This window comes from Pantherophis guttatus, chromosome 3 (assembly GCF_059756535.1).
Source record: "Pantherophis guttatus breed Tessera chromosome 3, ASM5975653v1, whole genome shotgun sequence".
NCBI classification, from domain to species: domain Eukaryota; kingdom Metazoa; phylum Chordata; class Lepidosauria; order Squamata; family Colubridae; genus Pantherophis; species Pantherophis guttatus.
Genome location: NC_142065.1, coordinates 57,857,726 through 57,878,045, shown reverse-complemented (window position 1 = coordinate 57,878,045; position 20,320 = coordinate 57,857,726). Strand labels below are relative to the sequence as shown.

The 20,320-nt window shown below is 37.2% G+C and overlaps 1 protein-coding gene across 2 annotated transcripts in view; it reads left to right on the top strand.

Moving 5' to 3' along the window:
- The window catches only part of TESK2 (testis associated actin remodelling kinase 2), a 57,746-nt gene that overhangs the window by 11,508 nt on the left and 25,918 nt on the right, over positions 1-20,320 (top strand). For both annotated transcript variants that reach the window (XM_034414940.3, XM_060689889.2), the window contains exons 3-4: positions 3,513-3,634; positions 13,403-13,451. In XM_034414940.3, coding sequence (XP_034270831.2) covers positions 3,513-3,634; positions 13,403-13,451 — 171 coding nt within the window. The remainder of the gene's footprint in view (positions 1-3,512; positions 3,635-13,402; positions 13,452-20,320) is intronic.

Here is a 20,320-nt window from a genome sequence, read left to right as displayed (position 1 = left end):
CAAACTATGTCTAGTATAAAATTAAAATGCCAATTATAAGTATTCAGTAGTTTTAGAAGGTTATTTGCGGCATCTTGTTCAACAGGTTCTGTTTTTGGAACATGGGATTTGCAAAGATCTAATACTTTCCCTGTTTCATCATTTGCAGTTCGATGCAGTTGTGTCGATGTGCAGGAAAGGTTTAAGTTTTTAAGATTTAGTGGGCAATAGTGTACGGTATTGTATTTTTATTGTATTTCTCCTGAGTTCTGTGAATCATTAGAGAAGTTTTATACAAAATGATTTATGAATAACTATATAAATTAATAGTTGATTTATGAAATTTTATTCCATCCTATCACAGTCAACCCATGTAGTTCATAATCCAATTATATGCAGGATAAAAAGCAGTCATACAAAATAATACAATAATAATATCACAACCTATTGCTAATTATTGTAATACCGTAATATCCTTCATCCACGTTTATTTGTAGTGCTTCATCATTCTAAACTAGGCAATGGGGGAAATGACTAAGGGCCTTCCAGAATAGTCATGTCTTGATAAGATTCTGGAATATTCTAAAGGGTAGGCTGCTGTTCGTTCCGGAGCAAATACAGTAATAGAATGCATGATTCCATGCCTCCTCTTCTTGGATACCACAGCATATTGGGATCCACAGCAAACATTCTCTGTTTTCATGCATTCTGTCCTATAAAAATCTGTGCAGCTGCATTTTGTACCATCTGAAGTTTCAAGGTAGACTTTTAAGGACAGTATCATATAGAGTAAATTACAGCAATCCAGCAGAAAGGATGGGAGTGACTGTCCTTAGTGCCTCCTACTCCAGGAAACACCACATCTCTCACACCAGCCAAAGTTGGATAAAGATCAACCTCGTTGTGGCCTCTACGTGGTCCTCAAACAAAAGCCATCAGCCCAAGAAGGTCCCCAAGGTGCTCTTTCAAATTAAGTACAACCCAACCCAGAAATAAAGCCTTTCCAATGGTTTTCCAGTTAATAACTGCAGTAGAAGGGAATGTGCTCAACTGCAAACACTGGACAAATCAGAAAGCTTCACTGTTGAATATTAGCATTCAAACAAGAAGTCAAATGATTAAAATACATTAATTTTTGTTAGCATTAGGATGTATAACAGTAACTGTCTGTTGTGGAAGTACCATAAAAGACTTTACAGCTTGTGAAATGGTACTAATGTGTAGATCAGCCCTTTAAACATGCCCAAATACTAATTTACCAATAAAGATATAAAAAGGAAAATATATGCACTTTTTCATGGATTAAGATTTTACTAATTGTATAAGCAAATGTACATCTATATAAATAAAAATGTAAATGTCCGTTTGTACATAACCGCACATCTCTGAAAGTTCTTCACTGATTGCTTTCAAATTTTGACACAACGTTGCATTCGACTACGGGCGTGTTTTATATACCTATATTATATACATGTCACACCTGTGACAGGTAAAAACATGAAAAACATTGGAAAACATTGAAAGACATTGACAAACATTGAAAAACATTAAAAAACAGCACCATCTGCTGGATGTAAAACCAACATGGCAGCCTCCCAGCCTTGATTACGCTCAACAGATTTCTGCTCCTTATATTTAGACTCTCCATATTGCTTCCAAGAAACTGCGCATTTGGAAGGCAGAGACGCCCGAGGGCCATATCCTGCCACCAGGCTCGGCAGGTAGGCAGCCGGCTCCCCACCGGGAAGCCCTCATAGCCAGCGCTTCTAGGGCTGGGTGGGGCCCGCCAGAGCCTGGCTCTGACCTCCCCCTCCCCTGGCTGCCCCGCAAACTAGCCTCGCCCACCGCTGCTGCCCATCCCCCTCGCCAGCTGCTCTAGGGGCTCACTCCAAAGAACACCTGGCAACGAGGCTGCCTGGGTCCGCCAAGCGGGAACCCTCCGTCCCTCGCCTGGCCCGAATCGCACCTGGCTCAGCGCTACCATGGGCCCCGAGGTCAGAAAGACCAGCCGCTAACCGGTGCTATGCGAATCCAGTCTGTGAGCGGGAGATGGAGGCAACTGAGCCTCGGGGTCGCCTTTGACCAGCGCCTCCATGCATTCCCAGGTGGGCACTCTGGCAGTTCATGGAGCCTACATGAAAATTTCGGCCTCTGGCAGAAAAGGGGCTCCGGGGAGGCTTCGGGGGACGGAAACGGGCAGGAGGGAGGATGGCCGGCCCTCCTTCGTTTCGCCTGGAAGAGCGAGGGATTTAATCATTCCCCTGCCCTTGGCAGATGGGGAAGGAGAATTGCGCAGCAAGGGTACAGTGGGGTGTGCGTGGCTCCTGGCTTTGCCGCCTTCTTCGGGTGGGAAGCCCCAAACCATCCTCGAACCCCTGCCGCACCCTCTCCCTCTCTCCCTTCCCTTCCCTTCCCTTCCCTTCCCTTCCCTACGTCTCCCTGTCGAGCCCCCAGAGAACATCTGTGTAGGGAGGACGGAGGGGGCCCCCGAGTTTCTGCTGTGGTGCAGAGAGCTGCGAAGGCCTGGCCTGAAAAGGCAAGGGCAATGGCAGGGGATGCAGAAGAGGCCGGGCCAGAGACAGAGATAAACACAGAGAGAGGGAGAGAGAGACATAGAGAAATACAGAGAGACGGGGGGGGGGAGAGAGACACATACAGAGATACAGAGAGAGGGGGGAGAGAGAGACATAGAGATACAGAGAGAGGGAGAGGGAGACACGCATAGAGAGATACAGAGAGGGTGGGAGAGAGCGATATAGAGATGGGAGAGAGAGACACAGAGAGATACAGAAGGGGGAGAGAGACAGAGACAGACGGGGGAGAGAGAGACACGCAGAGAGAGGGTGGGAGAGAGAGATACAGAGGGGGTAAGAGAGATAGATACAGAGAGAGGGTGAGAGAGACACATAGAGAGATACAGAGGGGGGGAGAGAGACATAGATACGGGGGGGAGAGAGAGACAGATACAGAGTGGGAGAGAGACATAGAGAGATTCAGAGGGGGGAGAGAGAGAGACAGATACAGAGGGGAGAGAGAGACAGATACAGAGAGAGGGGGAGAGAGACACATATAGAGATACAGAGGGGGGGAGAGAGAGAGAGATACAGACGGGGAAGAGAGACATAGAGAGATACAAAGAGAGAGGGGGAGACAGGGAGGATTTTGTGGTTCCCATTGTTTTTTAGCAACCGGGTCTCTGTCCTAATCACCAGCTGCGTAGGCGTGGCTCGGGGGCTGTCATGTGACTGATGAAAGTGAATGATGTCGAATTGGCATACCCACCAAATGTTCGTGGAGAGTTTGGAACTTCAGCCTCTCTCTTTTAGCCCAGCGGAAGCACCAGACTGGGCCACAGCAACGCGTGGCCGGGTACAGCTAGTAGATTAATAAAACAGAATGGAATTACATAACCTCAAAAGTTGTGGGAATTTTTATTAATTTGTCAAGAATGGTTTAAATTTTGAATCAATATGTTTTTCTTACGTTCCATTGGAAAAATGAGCTCATCTTTTTTTCTATTTGGATTTGTTTAGGTACGGCACAAAGTATCGGATCAAATCATGGCCCTGAAGATGAATACACTAAGCAGCAATCGTGCAAACATGTTGAAAGAAGTTCAGCTCATGAATAGACTTTCTCATCCAAACATTTTAAAGTAAGAAAAGGTGTGTGTGTGTTTGCATGTATGTGATTGTGTGCTTATAAGTGTATCAGTCTGTGTAGGTGCAAATTAAATTTAATTTTACTACATACCACATATGATCCTTCATGTTTTAAATATTCAGATGTTGTCTCAGGCTTATGTATATTCTTAGTTCCTTGTCTCTTTCTATTATTCTTAATCCTTTCTATTCGTCTATGCCATGGGTCCCCAAACTTGGCAGCTTTAAGACTTGTGGACTTCAACTCCCAGAATTCTCTAGCCAGCATAACAGCTGGCTGGACAATTCTGGGAGTTAAAGTCCACAAGTCTTAAAGTTGCCAAGTTTGAAGACCTCTGGTCTATGCTATATTTCTGGGTCTCCTTTCTATTCACTTGCCTCCCAGATCAAATACATTTATGAAAATATTAGTGAAAAGCACTGAAAGGATAGTTTCACCAAGCATTTTGGCACAAACGAATCACACCTTCAAAGTGTTAAGGAATTGAAGTCAAGTTGTGACTTGTTGAAGACCTTACCATGTAACCTCTATGCATATAGAGACAGCACTTCCCCTGAGATTGATAGGAATGAAGAGGATATGTGTGCATGTGTATGCAGATATAATCTGAGAAAGTTGTTTAATCAGCTATTCTTATAGCACAGCTGCATTTTAATGCTTCCTTTGCTTTAGTGACCTGTGTCACTAAAAGAGTCCTTTTGAATCCTTTGCACAGTCCTGCAAAATGTAAAATGTAGATCCTGGGATCTAACCTACACAGAAAGGAGATTGGGTTATCTTCACATCTGTTGCTTAGGCATCTGTCAAGGACCAAAAGTATTGGAGTAGGATATATGAAATGTCCAGTCTAAATATTGATGTACATATAGGGTCCGTTCTTTTGTACACTGAACAGATTGAAAATTGGTACAAAGGTCTAAAGAAGTAAATATGGCTTGCATGAATTGCTTTCCTAATCACTTTTATCTCTCCAATGCACATCAAGACTAATTAGGGAAATATGTTAACGTATGAGGAACCATTAATGTTACATGCCCTTGAAATGTGTTATGAATGCTATTAACTTCTATAAACATGACTACTAATTTAATTTTTAGCTTGCACTGGAAATTTCTGTAGTATAACTGTACAGAATTCATGAAATGTTAGAGAACATAAATTTATTAAACTTTATTTATTAAATTTTTATGCCACCCATTTCCCCTATAGGTGATTCTTGGCATCTTACAGATTATAAAAAGACAAGTAAAAAATAATTAAATTATTAAAACTATGAAAATTTAAAACTTAAAACTATATATTAAAAGACAGGACTAAGAAGACCACACAGTGGTGAGTGCCTCCTTTCAGGCCCCAAACCAACTGGCAAAGCAAAGTTTTAATACCTTTCCAGAAGGCCAAAAGGGTGGTAGCAGTTCTCACTTCCGTTGGTAGAATATTCCACAGGGATGGGGCCATGGCAGAAAAGGCTCTTCTCCCTGATCCTGCCTGCCAGAATTCCTTAGCAGATGCATCTATAACAGGCTTCTTCTGCTGGCACCAGTGGGGCAAGCTAGTCCTATTGGGGTGAGATGGCCTCTCAGATAAGTGATGGCAGCTTGTCCAACTTTAAAGGGTAGTAGCAAGAATAAACAAAAACTCAACATGTATAGCTGTAAATATTTATGATGTTTGGTTTGATGTTTTTGATAAAAAAACCTAAAGCAAATTCTATTCATATTTTATAATTCCTAGAATACATATTCCTATTTTTAAAATCTTTTAAAATAATAAATATAGAAAAAAATAAGTGCTATGGTGGATATTGAATCTCTTCCTCTTTTATGTGATTTGGAATCATGGAAATAATAAATATTTGGATATAATGTATTGTCTTAAAATATAGTACAGAGTAGTCTGTATGCAGGCCCTATCTAACCACCAGCCTGCATTTTTCTCCACATCATGCAGCTTAAATTCAGTGGCAAAATAGATTATCTTTGGCTTTACTGCTTGTAAGCAAAAATAAGAGTAGAATTTGATACACCATGCTTCTGTGAGGGAAAATCCATCTCTTTTCATTACTTTTTTCTTGAGCTAATATTTTTGGCTTTGCTCTTCTGCCTAATGATATCACCAAGAAACTTTCCTGAAATTTTCAAATGGCAAAATCATTTTTTAAAAAATTATTGGCTACTAGACTATTTGCTGTTTTTTTGTTACATCCAGATTGTAGCTATTTACATTCTTGTTTTGAAAGATAGAAGTGCAAGCTGGGAATATACTTCTTTCTTCAATCTCACCTCAGGGGATACGATGTTCCAAAGGGCAGGAGCCACAGCAGACAAAGCTCTTCTGGACTCCAGCAGCCAAAATTCCCTGACCAACAGGGCCCACAGCATGCCCCCTCTGCCAGTATCAGTGGGATGGGTCAGTACCATTGGGATGAGATGATTCCTAAAGTAACCTGGGCCCACATCATGCAGGCCTTTAAAGATAATAGCCAACACCTTTAATTCCACCAGGAAATAAACTGACAGTCAGTGAAACTCACAGAGCAGTGGTTTAACATGGATCACCCTAAGGATCTCAAGAACTGCCCATGCAACCGCACTTTGACGAGTTGTAGCTTCTTAATGCACTTCAAGGGTAGCCTCATGTAGAGTGCATTGCAGTACTCTAAATGTGAGATGATCAGGGCTTAAGTGACTGATACAGGGCCTCTCAATGAAGGACGGGCCACAACTAGCATAACTTCACAACTTCACAGTGTTGTGAAAAGGCTCTCTTAGCTGTGACTGCGACCTGCTCTTTGAGGTCCAGAAGAACCCTGAAGTTGCAGACCAGGTATGTTTGGGGTAGTGCAACCCCATCCAGAATTAAACTCTTGAAACTCTGTGCCTCCAAACCCTTTCAGTTTTGCCGGGATTCAGCCAAAGCCTGTTGTCCCTATTCAGGCCCCCATAGCCTCCAGGTATCATGAGAGGACAATGACAGCAAAGACCTGGAGGTTTTCACTGACCAGGAAGGGCAAGGATCTAATTGACAGGTGGTTGCATCTCTCAAAGTTTCACCTCCCAAGGAAGATTTAATAAGTTTTTCCTGCACATTGCAGAGGATTAATGATCTTTGTGGTCTTTTCCAACTCAATCATTCTATGATTGACATTTATATTAAAAAAACGTGAACACGAAATCTCAAGATTAAAAATATAAAAACAAGCATTTGGGTAGATAATAAACTAAGTTACGCATGATTTGCGTGTTCTTTTTCTCTAAATGAATCGGCTTAGTTTGGGAAAAAATAAAGTTATAAAATCAGAATAAATAGTTATGCTTCCAAAAAAAGCATGTTTAATTTTGTATCTAACTTAGAATGTATTTTTAGTCATTCTCTTAACCCTGTATTGTCAGACTTAAATTATTGAAGCATCTTGATGTGACATACACTTATTCAAAGATTTTAATTTTAAAAAATTAAGTTACATTAATTTTTATTTTTTCTTTGATTTTTGTGAGTCATCCAGAGTTATTGAAAATTGGGTGGTATACAGATTTAATAGAGTAGTAATCATCATCATCGCTGTATAGTATGCCAATACATTATAGCATCCTACGTTCTTGGGAAGAACTTGAACTTGAAGGCCAATACCAGCTAAAGAACTGGCAGCTCTGATTTCACATTTTTGTGTATACAATAGCAACTTTGCCAAAGGTTACCTATATATTACAGAATATTCAGAACTGACACTGGTAAAATTTATGAATCACTTTCTACACACTGGTGTGTGCTTATTTTTGTAAGCTTTCTAAACAGTTGATTGAGTTATTACTACTTGTGTTACACTTCCATAGTTAAACATAGCTGATAGTAGTTTTCTGTTAGAAATGAGCTTTTACTACAAGTATTTTACAGAAATGACTTTAGCCTATTTCTTTGTATCCTGGTATTTATTTGTTTTTTAACTGTGCTAAGGAAAATATAATTTGCTTTGCATTTGAAAAATTTCACCTTCAATTCCTGGCATTTTTCAGTTAAAACCAGTATTGATTATCAGTACTGGGAAAGTTCTCTATCAAAAGCCTTGGGAAATTGTTGTCAGAATAGATAGTATAAAGCTAAATGTATCAGTGATCAGACTCTGCATATAACTTGATATGGCAACTTTATCAATGTTGATAAGATGTAGTTGTTGATACCATGTTTCCCTGAAAATAAGACCCTGTCTTATATTTTTTTGAACCTTGAAATAAGTGCTTGGCCTTATTGCCATGCACTCAAAAGCCCGATTGGGCTTATTATTAGGGGATATCTTATTTGGGGGGAAACAGGGTAGGTATATATTATCTTTGATTATTGTCATGGATGAACCATCTGAAAGAACTGGGGATGTTTCATCTACAAAAAAGAAGATGGAGGAAAAGCACGATATTGCATTCAGGTACATAGGAAAGATAACTTGAAACAATGACATTTTTCAGAATACAGAATTGTTTTCTAAGGATCTGGCATGTGCTCTTTTTCTATTTGTAGTGCCTTTAATTCTGCAGTTCTTCATTTTTTTCTTTGCTTTGTCTTTGTAAAAAATGTGGCTGTTACTAAAACTTCTTCAAGTATCTAAATCCCCCAAAATAAGAAATGCTAGAAATATTTTTTGTGTAGTTATTTTTTTTATTTTACTTTTTATTCTACCTTTATTTTATAAATAACTCAAGGCAGTGAACATAAGTGATGCTTCTTCCTCCTCCAATTTTTCCCCACAACAATAATCCTTTGAAGTGAGTTGGAGAATTATGACTGGCCCAGAATTGCTTTATAGTTACACAAATCTAACAATTCACTTGCTAATTAAACCCATTCTGAGCAAATTAAACAAAGCAAAAATGAGTCATTCCAAATGTTCCTTTTTATATTTCATCTGTTTTTGTTTATTACAAAAGAACAATCCATATTTTGGGATTATTATTGTATGTTAATATTTAGGAAGGAATAGAAATATTATAATTCTTTCAGCAAGTTTTTCAGAAGAACATTATAGATTGGAAAAGAATCTGGATCAGATAATGTACTTCTGAATCAATCATAATAAGATTTTTAAAATTAAGCTCCTAAAAATAAAGTTGTGAAAGTAAAATTCAGACATATTATGTAAACTGTCCTTCAAATGGGGGATCTTGCAAAAGAGCTTTATATGGACATAGAGATCTGATAGTCCTTCTATTTGCTAATTATTCCAACACACTTTTAAATCCACCATCCCTGTTTAACACTATTGTTATCATTTGCAAATTGTTTCAGCATAGTGTTGTTTACCTGCTTTTGAGTTTAGAGTTTCAAAGAGCATCTTTTTCTAAAGATAGCTGAATCCAGAGGATGTCAGTCCCTCAATGCTAGCTTTTTTCTGCTTCAGAGGCCCTTTACTGCATTTATTGCCCTTAAAACTTTTAATACTCTATGAAGTAGCAACTTTTCCCTTTTCCAGCACAAAGCAAATAGGTTTCTGGAGTTCCCTTCCAATACATGCCTAGTCCATGTGTTCATCACATGTATTTGCATATGTTTCTGGTGACATGCAAAATGCTTTCCTTCACAGACTTCTATGGAGGTGATTATAAGGGAAGATTCAGTTTTAAAATTAATTAGCACATCAAGAGATTTCAAAGCCTTCTCTTCATTATGTGCCAGATCAGCACTGCAGGGTGAACCCTAGGTATGCAATACTATTTTTTAAAAAAATCTATGAGGTGTTCTTCCAGCAAATTCAGAGCTTTCCAGTGATGATCAAGAATTGGAGGTTAAGGAAACTTTAGGTCATCTCTGATTTGCAGTCACTATGCAAGGTAGGAAAAATCATATTTGTAAGAGCTGATGACTTGATTTCTACAGTTCTTCAATTCTTTATGTAAACAAATATATAACTTGCTTTTCCATTTTGATAGCCAGTCTTTTCTCTTCCCAAAGCTGACTAGCAACAAAGGATTAAAAAGTTGCAATTAAATTAAAACACTGAGGTAGTACTTTGATTAAGATCTCAGTAAACAGGAAATAAGTACTCATAAGAAATAAGTGGTCCTTTAATTACTGCCATCTTAGATAATTTATAATTTTATAGGTTAAAAAACTATCATTGAATTATGTTTGGAAAGCATTTTTTAACAGTGAGATATTTAATTTGGTAGATTCTGTTAACTACACTGAGAATTTAGAATTTAAATATATTTTCACTAAAGCTTTATGTGTAATTTGAAATTATGGATCAATATCTCTAAATATCATTTCTGACTGCAAAATTGTTTTCCTAACCGTTGGAAGTTGTACCTAGTAATTAGTACATATATGATCTGTTTAGATTAAACTTAAGAAATTTTGGGAACTTAATTTCTATAATAAAGTTGGTTTTCCAGTGCATCTTAATATGTTTGTTTCTGAAAAGCTGACATAGGAAAATAAAAATGTCATAACTTTGACATTCAGTCAGCATTTTCTATTTTTACAAAGAGGTTGTGAAAGTAAGTTTTGAAAAACAAAAAAGAGGTTTTTAGCATTACATTCCATAATTAATGACATTTTCTTTGAAACTGAATATTCCAGAATATAATTATATTAACCACTTTATAATAACACAAGCACAACCACTTGAAAATAAAGTTTTCATCAAAGAATCCATGTGCTACACTAATCCAGTCCTTGTTTCCAGTTTAAGACTTAACTTTAATTACAAGATGAAGCAGTAGTGTTACTCCCCCCTCCCCCGTAGATATAAACTGATTTTCTTATTTTTGCTTATTATTTTTTCTGGACTCTTAATTTGAGGATGTGTTTAATCTTGGGAATCCTGAGGAAGTGAACAGCAGTTTAGACTCTGGCCCTTCCTGATTGGTGAAAACCTATGGGGAGGTGACAGGAGGAGGTCTTTTGGTTAGGACAGGTAGAGGAAAAAGGACACCGCGCTAGGAGGAAACTCTATGGTGATGGGGGGGGGAACCAGACTTCCTGTCGGCCTAGGAAAAAGGACACCACGCTAGGAGGAGACTCTACGATGGGGAAACCGGACTTCCGGTCAGCTCCACAATTGAACGGGGAGCTTCTGGTTAGGACCTTTGTGGCTCTTTGAGTGTTTAAGGTTGCCAACCCCTAACTGAAGGGGTTACCATCCTTCCTGAGGATGAATTAATTTTGTCTGCATGTATCTACTTAGATGTGCATTATTATAATATTTTGTTTCTAAATTTGATTTGCATTGTTTGTAATCCCAATTATGTACTGGTGAATTGTGTGCTCCTCACAGTAGGCTAATTGGAATGGTTTATAAACCCAGTAAAGAGCCTTGGTGGCACAGCAGACTAAAGTGCTGTTAAATAGCACCAGCTGCCTGCAATTACTGCAAGTTCAAATCTCACCAGGCTCAAGGTTGACTCAGCCTTCCATCCTTTCGAGGTAAGTAAAATGAGGACCCAGTTTGTGGGGGCAATAAGCTGACTTTGTATAAAAAAGAACACCGCGTTGGGGGGGGCGCGAAAGCCCTACTAAGCAGGTATATACAAAAGTATGAAAGCTATTGCTTAATGTATTGTAAGCCGCCCTGAACCTCCGCAGAAGGGCAGCATATAAATCGAACCAGTAGGTAGGTAGGTAGGTAGGTAGGTAGGTAGGTAGGTAGGTAGGTAGGTAGGTAGATAGATAGATAGATAGATAGATAGATAGATAGATAGATAGATAGATAGATAGATAGATAGATAAAACTCACTCCTGCTAGTAGGCAACTCAGTGCTGAGAATTAACTGCAATTCAAGGCAGATTTTCATAAATACTAACTTTTTATTATTAAAAGAATGGTATTTGAGAATGTAAAGTAACACTTTCTTTGTAAGTTAATTTTTCAGAGTTATTTCCTATTTTTATTGTTGAAATATATTTTCAGTTCTTCAATGAAAAGTTCAAGAATTTGGTATTGTCCTGAACTAAATGATAGATGTATATCTGCAGTCATCTGAGATGACATAGTTCAAAGCTGTTTTCCCAAAAGCAATATAAAATACTAAGAACTCATTTGCATACGATATAAATTATCAACAATTTGGTTTTTCAGGTTTCATGATACTTAATCTGGACCTCCATTTTCAAATTCAGTTTATAAAATTCTTTGAAAATGGCATCGGCTGTGTTAGAAAATGGCTAGGTAACATAAGGAATAGCAGATACTAAAATGGCAAAATACCACAGAAACATTTGACAGAGGTACTTATCTACATATTGCCCAAGAACTGAATGGTGGCAGTAATGTCTAAATCAGCAGTCCCCAATCTTTCCGGCTCTGTGGACTGGCAGAAGTGGTGGCATTGGGAGGGGGAGGGAGGATGGTTTCATGCAATTGCCTGCCAGTTGCACAGCCTGGTTCCCAATGAGCCACAGTCCAGTATGTACCAGGCCAAGGACTGGGGGTTGAGGATCCCTGGTCTAAACCATAAAGTAGAAAGCCAGTTCATTGTTAGTTCTTATTCATAATCATGCCTCAGACTCCATTCTTTATTCTTCCTTCTGCTCCTGGGCTTCATGATTCCGTTTCACTCATTGTGACCACTCCATTCCCACCACTTGTTCCTCGCTGCAGGAACTGTTTCTTCTCCTTCTCCCTCTTTTATGTTTTTTTTTTAAGTTTTGGAAAGTGGTTAGGAAACAACTGAGCTCTGGATTCCTTTCACTTTGAATAATATTTTATGTACATGTGAAACTCAAAGGTGTATTGAGGATGGAGGCCAAAGTTCAGATGCTTTCTAGCCAGAAAAGATGATTTTAGAAAATAAATAAATAAATCCTCTTTTCTTCAATTCTTCCTAAAAAAAATAGAGAAGGGAAGGTTGGTGAGCAACTAAGAAGATCTGTTCATATGCAGTAAGACCTATAAATGCCATATAATTACATTCCAGTATATAAAACCAATATTTTCAATCAATGTAACATTTTACAATAAATAGGTAAATTTATTATGTTATGATGTTTTTGTTATGATGTTTTATTTTGTTATGATGTTTTATTATTACTGCATATAAAATTATGTGTATTCTTTTGACTACAAGTGTTTAAAATTGTTTATCACTGTTTAACAAAGAATCGTTTGGTACTCTGCTTAAAATGAGGGGTGGTATACTTATCTATATCCACTTATTATTCCAGTTCTAATTTATTAACAACTTTGTATCATACAGGTAGTCCTCAATTTACTACCACAATTGAGTCCAAAATTTTTGTTGCTAAGTAAAACATTTTGCCCCATTTTATGACCTTTCTTGGCACAGTTGTTAAGTGAATTACTGCCCTTGTTAAATTAGTAATATGGTTGTTAAATGAATCTGGCTTCCCCATTGACTTTGCTTATCAGAAGGTCGCGAAAGGAGATCTCATGACTCCTGGACACTGCCACCATCATAAATATAAGTAAATTGAGAAGCATCTGAATTTTGATCACATGACTATGAGAATGTTGTAATGGTCATAAGTGTGAAAAATGGTCATAAGACTTTTTCATAAAAAATGTGAAATGTGAACAAATTACATACATTCTGAAACTTCTATATATATTTAAGTATAGGACAATTGGAATTTATTTCCTATTCTCAAATAGCAGTATATTTGATTTAGAACAGTTGTGTCATGTTTTGGAACTGGTGTCATCCAATATTTCTAATTTTTAAAAACTGTGTATGTACTGTAATGATTCAAAAATAATGAAGCCCTACAAAATCCACTGTTTCTGATTTAAGATTTTACTCCTGTTTTATAGATTTATGGGTGTCTGTGTACACGAAGGACAATTGCATGCCCTTACTGAGGTAAGCCCTCTCCTTCCCTCAGCTTTGCAAAATTTCTTATGGTGATGCTAAACAATGTATTTAATGAAGTTGACTAGTTTAGTTCTGACATAGGTACCATAGATACAAAATAGTACTTTCCAGTATGCCCAATCCTTGGAAATGATCTAAAATGATACTAATATCTATGATATCAACAATTGCTAAGAAACAAAGAGTACAAGGAGTGTCACATGTTCACTTTCCCAGTCTCACCAGGAGTCGTCTAAGGAAAGCCGTGTAGTCTTGGTGCTGTATTCATTTCTGAACACAAATCAAATTGGTTCAGGTAATGCTTCTTAAATTTTTTTCTGCAACTGCAGCCTCACCGCCTTCTCAGTAGCCTTCCCCAGAAAGAGAAAGTTGAAAACTGATAACCTTTCAAGAAGTAGTCTTTGTTATTGTGTTAGGACTTGCTCAGATAATTTCCATTTCTGAGTAAATCAGAGCAATTTTATCCTCCAGATGCATTGAAAATTCCTCAGAACAGTTCTGCAATTATTTTTCTAACCCATCTTTCCCAGTAGGTTTCAGGGTTCCCTGTCTCACACATAGATACTATATTCATGTGAGGGCATGTGTGTAAATATCAGTCAGTGATTAGGCAGATAAAGTTTTATAGAATGATTGTAGCTGCTGTATTTAATCTGGCATGAACACATTTTAAAATTTCTTATCAAAATAGAAAATTGCCAGCATTATGGTTGAATCATTTTTACTACTTCCAATTATATGATATGGCATTGAACCGAAATATCTCTTAAAGGCAACACAATTTTTAGAATATAAAGAGGGATATGAACATTTCATAGCTACATAACATTTCTATAAATGACTGTATATCATTACTTGTAGTAAGTAGTATTAATATACAATTGCAATGTATTTTGTATTGGTGTGTATAGATTGTTTTTCTTTTTTTATTGATTCTTTTTTAGCCATTCTTTTAATGGATCTTTTATTTTTATGTATGATGCTATGCAACGATATGAATGGCTTCTTCTGTTCTTAATTCCTTACATTTGTGTTCTGTCAGAAGCCTGGCAGCCTATAATAAAACGCTTAATTTAGGCTTGTAGGCTGAACATTAGGAAGATGCTTTGAGACTTTTTAATAAGGAACTTTATGTTTAGAAAAGATCTTGGATTTGTGAATTTTCACATAATCTTAATTGGATAATATTTATTCACTTACTTAACAGGCACCTCATCTTATTGTTGCATATCCTTGTGGTAGTCTCCCTCCCCCATTATCTATTTTATTATGCTGTCATCATTAAACCTCCTTTCTAGTTTTAAAATATCTAAAATAACAGTACTGGGTAAAATATGGAACAATATATACAGTAGGTTGAAACAAGTACTTGGTTAACATAGAAACAAGGGACAAGTTGATTTATATTAAATAATTTAAAATGGGTTGACTTCTAGAAATACCTCTACTAGCCTGTCAATATTAGCCTATCCAGGTGATAAAATTCTGTCTTCCTGACAGAAGTATGTATTCCAAGGTTTGGCCTCTGGACTTCGTTGAGTTATTCCACCTCCAAAATCTACCTTCACTTCCAACCTCCTCTTCCTGGAATATATCCTAGGATGCTATGCAAAGATATGAATGGCTTCTTCTGTTCTTAGTTCCTTACATTTGTGGTCTGCATTGCCCTCTTTTGATTGGCTGTCCTTTCCCATTGCCTCAGCTACCCCACTCTTTCGCACAATGAAAATACCTTTAGACACACTTTTCTCTTAGCAAACTCATTGTTTCTGAGTAGCTCCTTGATTAAGGAGCAATCCCTATACTAGTGATGGCGAACCTTTTCAGCACCGAGTGCCAAAAAGATTGCACGGAAACCATGCACACACACGCGCACTCATCGGGGCCGCGTTCCGGAAAAGCCAGTCTTCTGGGTTGCAGTGTGCATGCGTGCCCGATGATCAGCTGGCCAGTGCGCATGTGCCAGCTGGTTTTTGGCACTGCTGCATGCGTAAAAGACAGCTGATCATCGCACATGCGCACCAGAAACCCATAAGACAAATAGGCAAGGCTGCATGTGCCGGGCGACATGGCTGTGTGCCACTTTGGGCACGTGTGCCATAGGTTCGCCATCACGGCCCTTTACTAATCAATTGTAAGCTATTCTTTTGACATATTTGTGCATATTTGTGAGTGTCAATTATAGTTTAGGATTTAGTGAATGAAAATGAAATGTTAGATTTTGCTAACCAAATATTTTTCAATCACCATTATGGATTGCATTATTTCATCTGTCAACAATGTTAAGATAATGTTTTTGAACCTTTCATCCAGACACTTGATGCTTCAGTTTAGCAAGATTGCTATGTGTATAATGGTACCCACATACATAGAAAATCTTGTTTGATAGGCAACCTGGTAAGCCGGAGACATTTTAACTTAAATTCTCAGTAATTTTTACTAACTAAAGCAAAATGTTGTGGGAGTTGCGAGTATTTATTTTATTAGGAGTTGTTTAACTTGATCAAAATCTCTGAACTTTGTTTCAAAGTGTGGAACAACTGTGTGGTCTTTGCTTTTCCATATAGTTTGCTTCTAGTTGCTTATATACTGTGGAACTAGAAGGTTCCATACTGACTTTTGCTTTGTTTTCCAGTTGCAATATATAAAAGTAGGAGCTATTTTCTATTTTTTTTTTCTTGGATCATGGTTTTCTTGCATGTTAATTTTAGTACATTTTCCATGCATCTGTTCATTAATTGTAAAAGAAGTCTTACATGTAATATTTTCTGTAATAGGAATTTCACATTTTATATGTAAAATGAAACTTCAGCTTGCAGAACTTACTGCCATTGGGATTCTTCTGTAAAATGTGCTTATGTGTGTCTCATTTAATGCTGCAACCCAAAACTGACAAATGAATATACCACCATACTCCAATTTGGTGTACCAAATATCCATGGACATGGCATACACTTTGGGTTTGATATTTTTTGTAATGTTTGGTTTTTAGCTGGTGATTTGCTTTGTGTGACTTTCATTATTTGTTCTCCATTCCTGACACAAAACAACTGTTTCTTGTGATCCTGACTCTTCTTTCAATGCCAGTATTTGTTTATATTCTGCAATTAAGGGGAAATTCTAAAAATATTTTCTTCAGGATTCCTTTGATTCATAGACATTTTCCTTGCCAATCTACGTCTTCTAGTAATATTGGTGCCTTGTCTAAATATTTCACAAATATTTGGGTATTTTTAACAGGATTTTTGAGAGTCTTGTGTCCTGCTGGATCTTCATTAGTTTCATCATAGAGAATCCATTGGTAAAAGCTTATGTTTTCGTATCTAATCTCTGTATGTAGGACTGTGTTTTGAATAAATGTATACAGGATTTTGATTTTGAAATGTTTGAAAGTTTGTGAAAAAAGAGATTAAAATAATAATGGAAGGCCCATCTCATATCATGGAATGCATATTTTCAGTCTATCTCTCCCCAACTCAAGCATACTCCTTACTTTATTGCTGCAATAGCTGATGGGCATAGTATTTTTGCCTTTTCCATTTTACTGTTTTCCTTTTTCATTTAAAGAGTGGGATTTCTTTCACTGGAAAGATTTTTGTGTGCAAATTAGTGCTAGAGAACCTATTTGTATTGTTTGAAAAAAGTAAGTGCTAGTGAGAAAGAAGTTTAACCAATATTATTTAATATTATTGCAGTACATTTTTGAATATGTAGAAAGTGCCATTATAGTAGAGATTATCCTATAAAAATGAATGGGAGATATGTGTACTACCAGGAGTTGTTTATGAACTCCGAACAGTTGCTACAAAATCTTGCATTGTGATAAAATTATTGTCCTTGGTTATTTCTGTAAAATTTACCTGAAATTCTACTTTCTCTGGAATTTACCTGAAATTCTTATACTGATTATTATACAAGAAATCTGAAACCACAATAATTAGAGGCTTGGTATTTTGTCTAGAAGAAGATAAAGTTATCAGAAGTAATTAAAAGTTGCAGCTGTTAATGTACACCTATGGAACAGAAATCCAAAATAGAGCTTAGTTAGAAATGAATTGATGCTTTTGGTATTAAAACCAACCAGTTTTAACACTTTTTTACTTAGTTACTTGACTTTTCTTCTGCCATGATCTTTTCCTAATTTTTATTTGCTTTTTAAAGGTCCTAAGAGCTATATTCAAATTGAAACTGGATGACAGTATATAATCATAATATGGCATATAATCTTCATTATATTCTCAGAAGCCCCATAAGAAAATTACTTTAGATTCTTGGCCTGAGAGGGAAAAGAGATAGTGTTCGTATGTGCTTTATCTCCACCAATGCAGTTGTGAGAAATGCCTCTCATAGAGCATGGCCTTTGACAGAAAAGTTTTTCTACTATAGCAAACTCATCCTAGGATTGAGGGAGAATGCTGTCAATTTCATTTGGGGGAGGGATGTGTAGTACATGTGACTTTATTACTTACTGAAGTAGCACATGCTTCTTCTGTAAGAAAAATTAGGAAAAAGAATTACAAAATTAAAAAGATTTTTGTCTCTTCAAATAAATGGAGGGCAAAAAAATATCATAAAATGATTTTATTACATTTATTCTAAGTCTTGTAATACCACTGCAATGAATGTGGCAATTGTGTAGTGCAAAAAAGTGGCAAAGTTTTCCTGAAGTATGTACAAGCAGTACATAACATGACAATTTTTCCCCCTTTTCTTTTAAATTGAAAATTTTAAATCTGCTTTTAAATTATTGGGATGTTTTAAATTTGTCTCGGGCTAAATTGTTTAATCTGGTTTTATTTCTGCTTTTAAATTTTGTATTTATGTATTTTATTTTGTGCCTGTTCACTGCCCTGAGTCCTTCGGGAGTAGGGGGGTATATAAATCTAATAAAACAAACAAACAAACAAACAAAGAGAGGTCCTATTTAACAGAAACATTCTGTGCACTGGTGATAGTTGCTTTGATATTGCTGGGAAATGTGGATAGACTTGTGTCTTTAACACAAGCATCTCTTCAGAATCAAGTGATTTGGTGGCAGATACATACTGCTTAGTTTGCACTGAATCAGGACAAAATCTGGACCATGTTTACCAGTATTAAATGAAATATTTATTGTTGTATGAGAGCACTTTTGTTTGAAATGAAGTCACGCTGTAGTTTAAAAAAACCTTAGTATTATTTTTGGCTTGGATACTGTCTTCAAATGATTCAGATACTTTAGTGGTGAAGTCTCTTGAAATCTTAATGCATATTTCATGAAATTAATTTTAGTAACTGTCATGGCCTTTTGAAAAAATTGAACAGAGTTAAGCTTGTACTGCAAAAATAGAAGCTATTTTATTACTGAAATGTGATGGTCGTTTTCTTATTCAAGATTTATCTGTTGAATGTATATGTTTGTGCTTGATTTAAGAAAAAAACTAAATGAAATAGTTTTTACAAAAGCACTGTTGAAGTGTTTGTCATTTTTTCTCACAATAAACTAGTAAACCCTAATCCTCTGATTCCTAGGGAAGGCATCACAGAGCTTTAAATGATAAAGATCTTCCTCTTGTCAGGCACTGAGGTTCTCAGGTAAGGGTAGAAGTTGTGGAGAGGTATGAAATGGAAGATAGATTAGACATGAACAATTAAGAAATAGAGGGAGTGATAATTAATATCTTATTTTCTTAATGAAAGCTATTGTTGGAAGAAATGTCCACCTGGGTTCAGTTCAGTGGTGGGTCTTAAATTTTTTAACTACCGGTTCTGTGGGCGTGGCTTGGTGGGCATGGCAGGGGAAGGATACTGTAAAATCTCCATTCCCACCCCACTCCAGGGGAAGGATACTGCAAAATCCCCATTTCCTCCTGATCAGCTGGGACTTGGGAGGCAGAGAATAGATAGGGGCGGAGCCAGTCAGAATTTTTACTACCGGTTCTCCGAACTACTCAAAATTTCCAGTACCGGTTCTCCAGAACTGGTCAGAACCTGCTGAAACCCACCTCTGGTTCAGTTCCAACTGGGAAGAAAGACACTGGAAACATGGAGGCTGATTGGAAAGATGGTTTAATGGTGGACAGGACCACATGGTTTGAGGTCCTGGGCAATCGAGCACATGGGAGAGAGGGAGAGAGAGAGAGATTTATACCCTCCCTTCAGCTTTGAACTTGCTTCCTGTTCCTGTGAAAGAAATGTATTATGATTGGTTGTCAGACTCCCATGGGGCCATGCAGGGGTAATTTTGTAGGTTGACTTGAGTCCCAGGCTTGGTTGAATCTTGCTGGATGATGTAATGAAGAGGCTTTGGGCAATTCCTATTGTGGCTTAATGGCTTTATCCTGGTTTGGATCTTGAGTGAGGGCTAATCCTATCACCCTGGAGCTGAAGATCTTTTGTCTTGTAGATAAACTGGCACCAAAATATCTGCCTGGGGCTGAGTTTCTGTGTCCTTTAAGATTTCTATTTCTCTTTTAGAGGAAATATTCTGCCTTTTTAATATTTCCTAGAATATTTCATTCTTCTAGGAGAGGGGTGGGTGCTAACTTTCTACACTATCCTGAATGGCATCTTTAAAAAAGAGGTTCTGCCTTAAAAATCCTCCATACTACTTTTGGCCATTTCATATTCTTAACATGTCCAAAGCACAATAGGCCAGCCCAGGAACTAATTTAAATGAATCCATGAGCTTGTTTAAATCAGTGGACATTTTAGATTTGTTTTAGAAATGGACTTCTATGCTATATTATGAACTGAACGTTTGAAACTGTTTCTTCCAGAAGATATTAGCTATGTTCATTCAGTGAACCCGACTGAATAGCTTCTTGACCTAATTTAATTTTCCAATATAAATTATTTTATTGCATTTAGAGGAATTA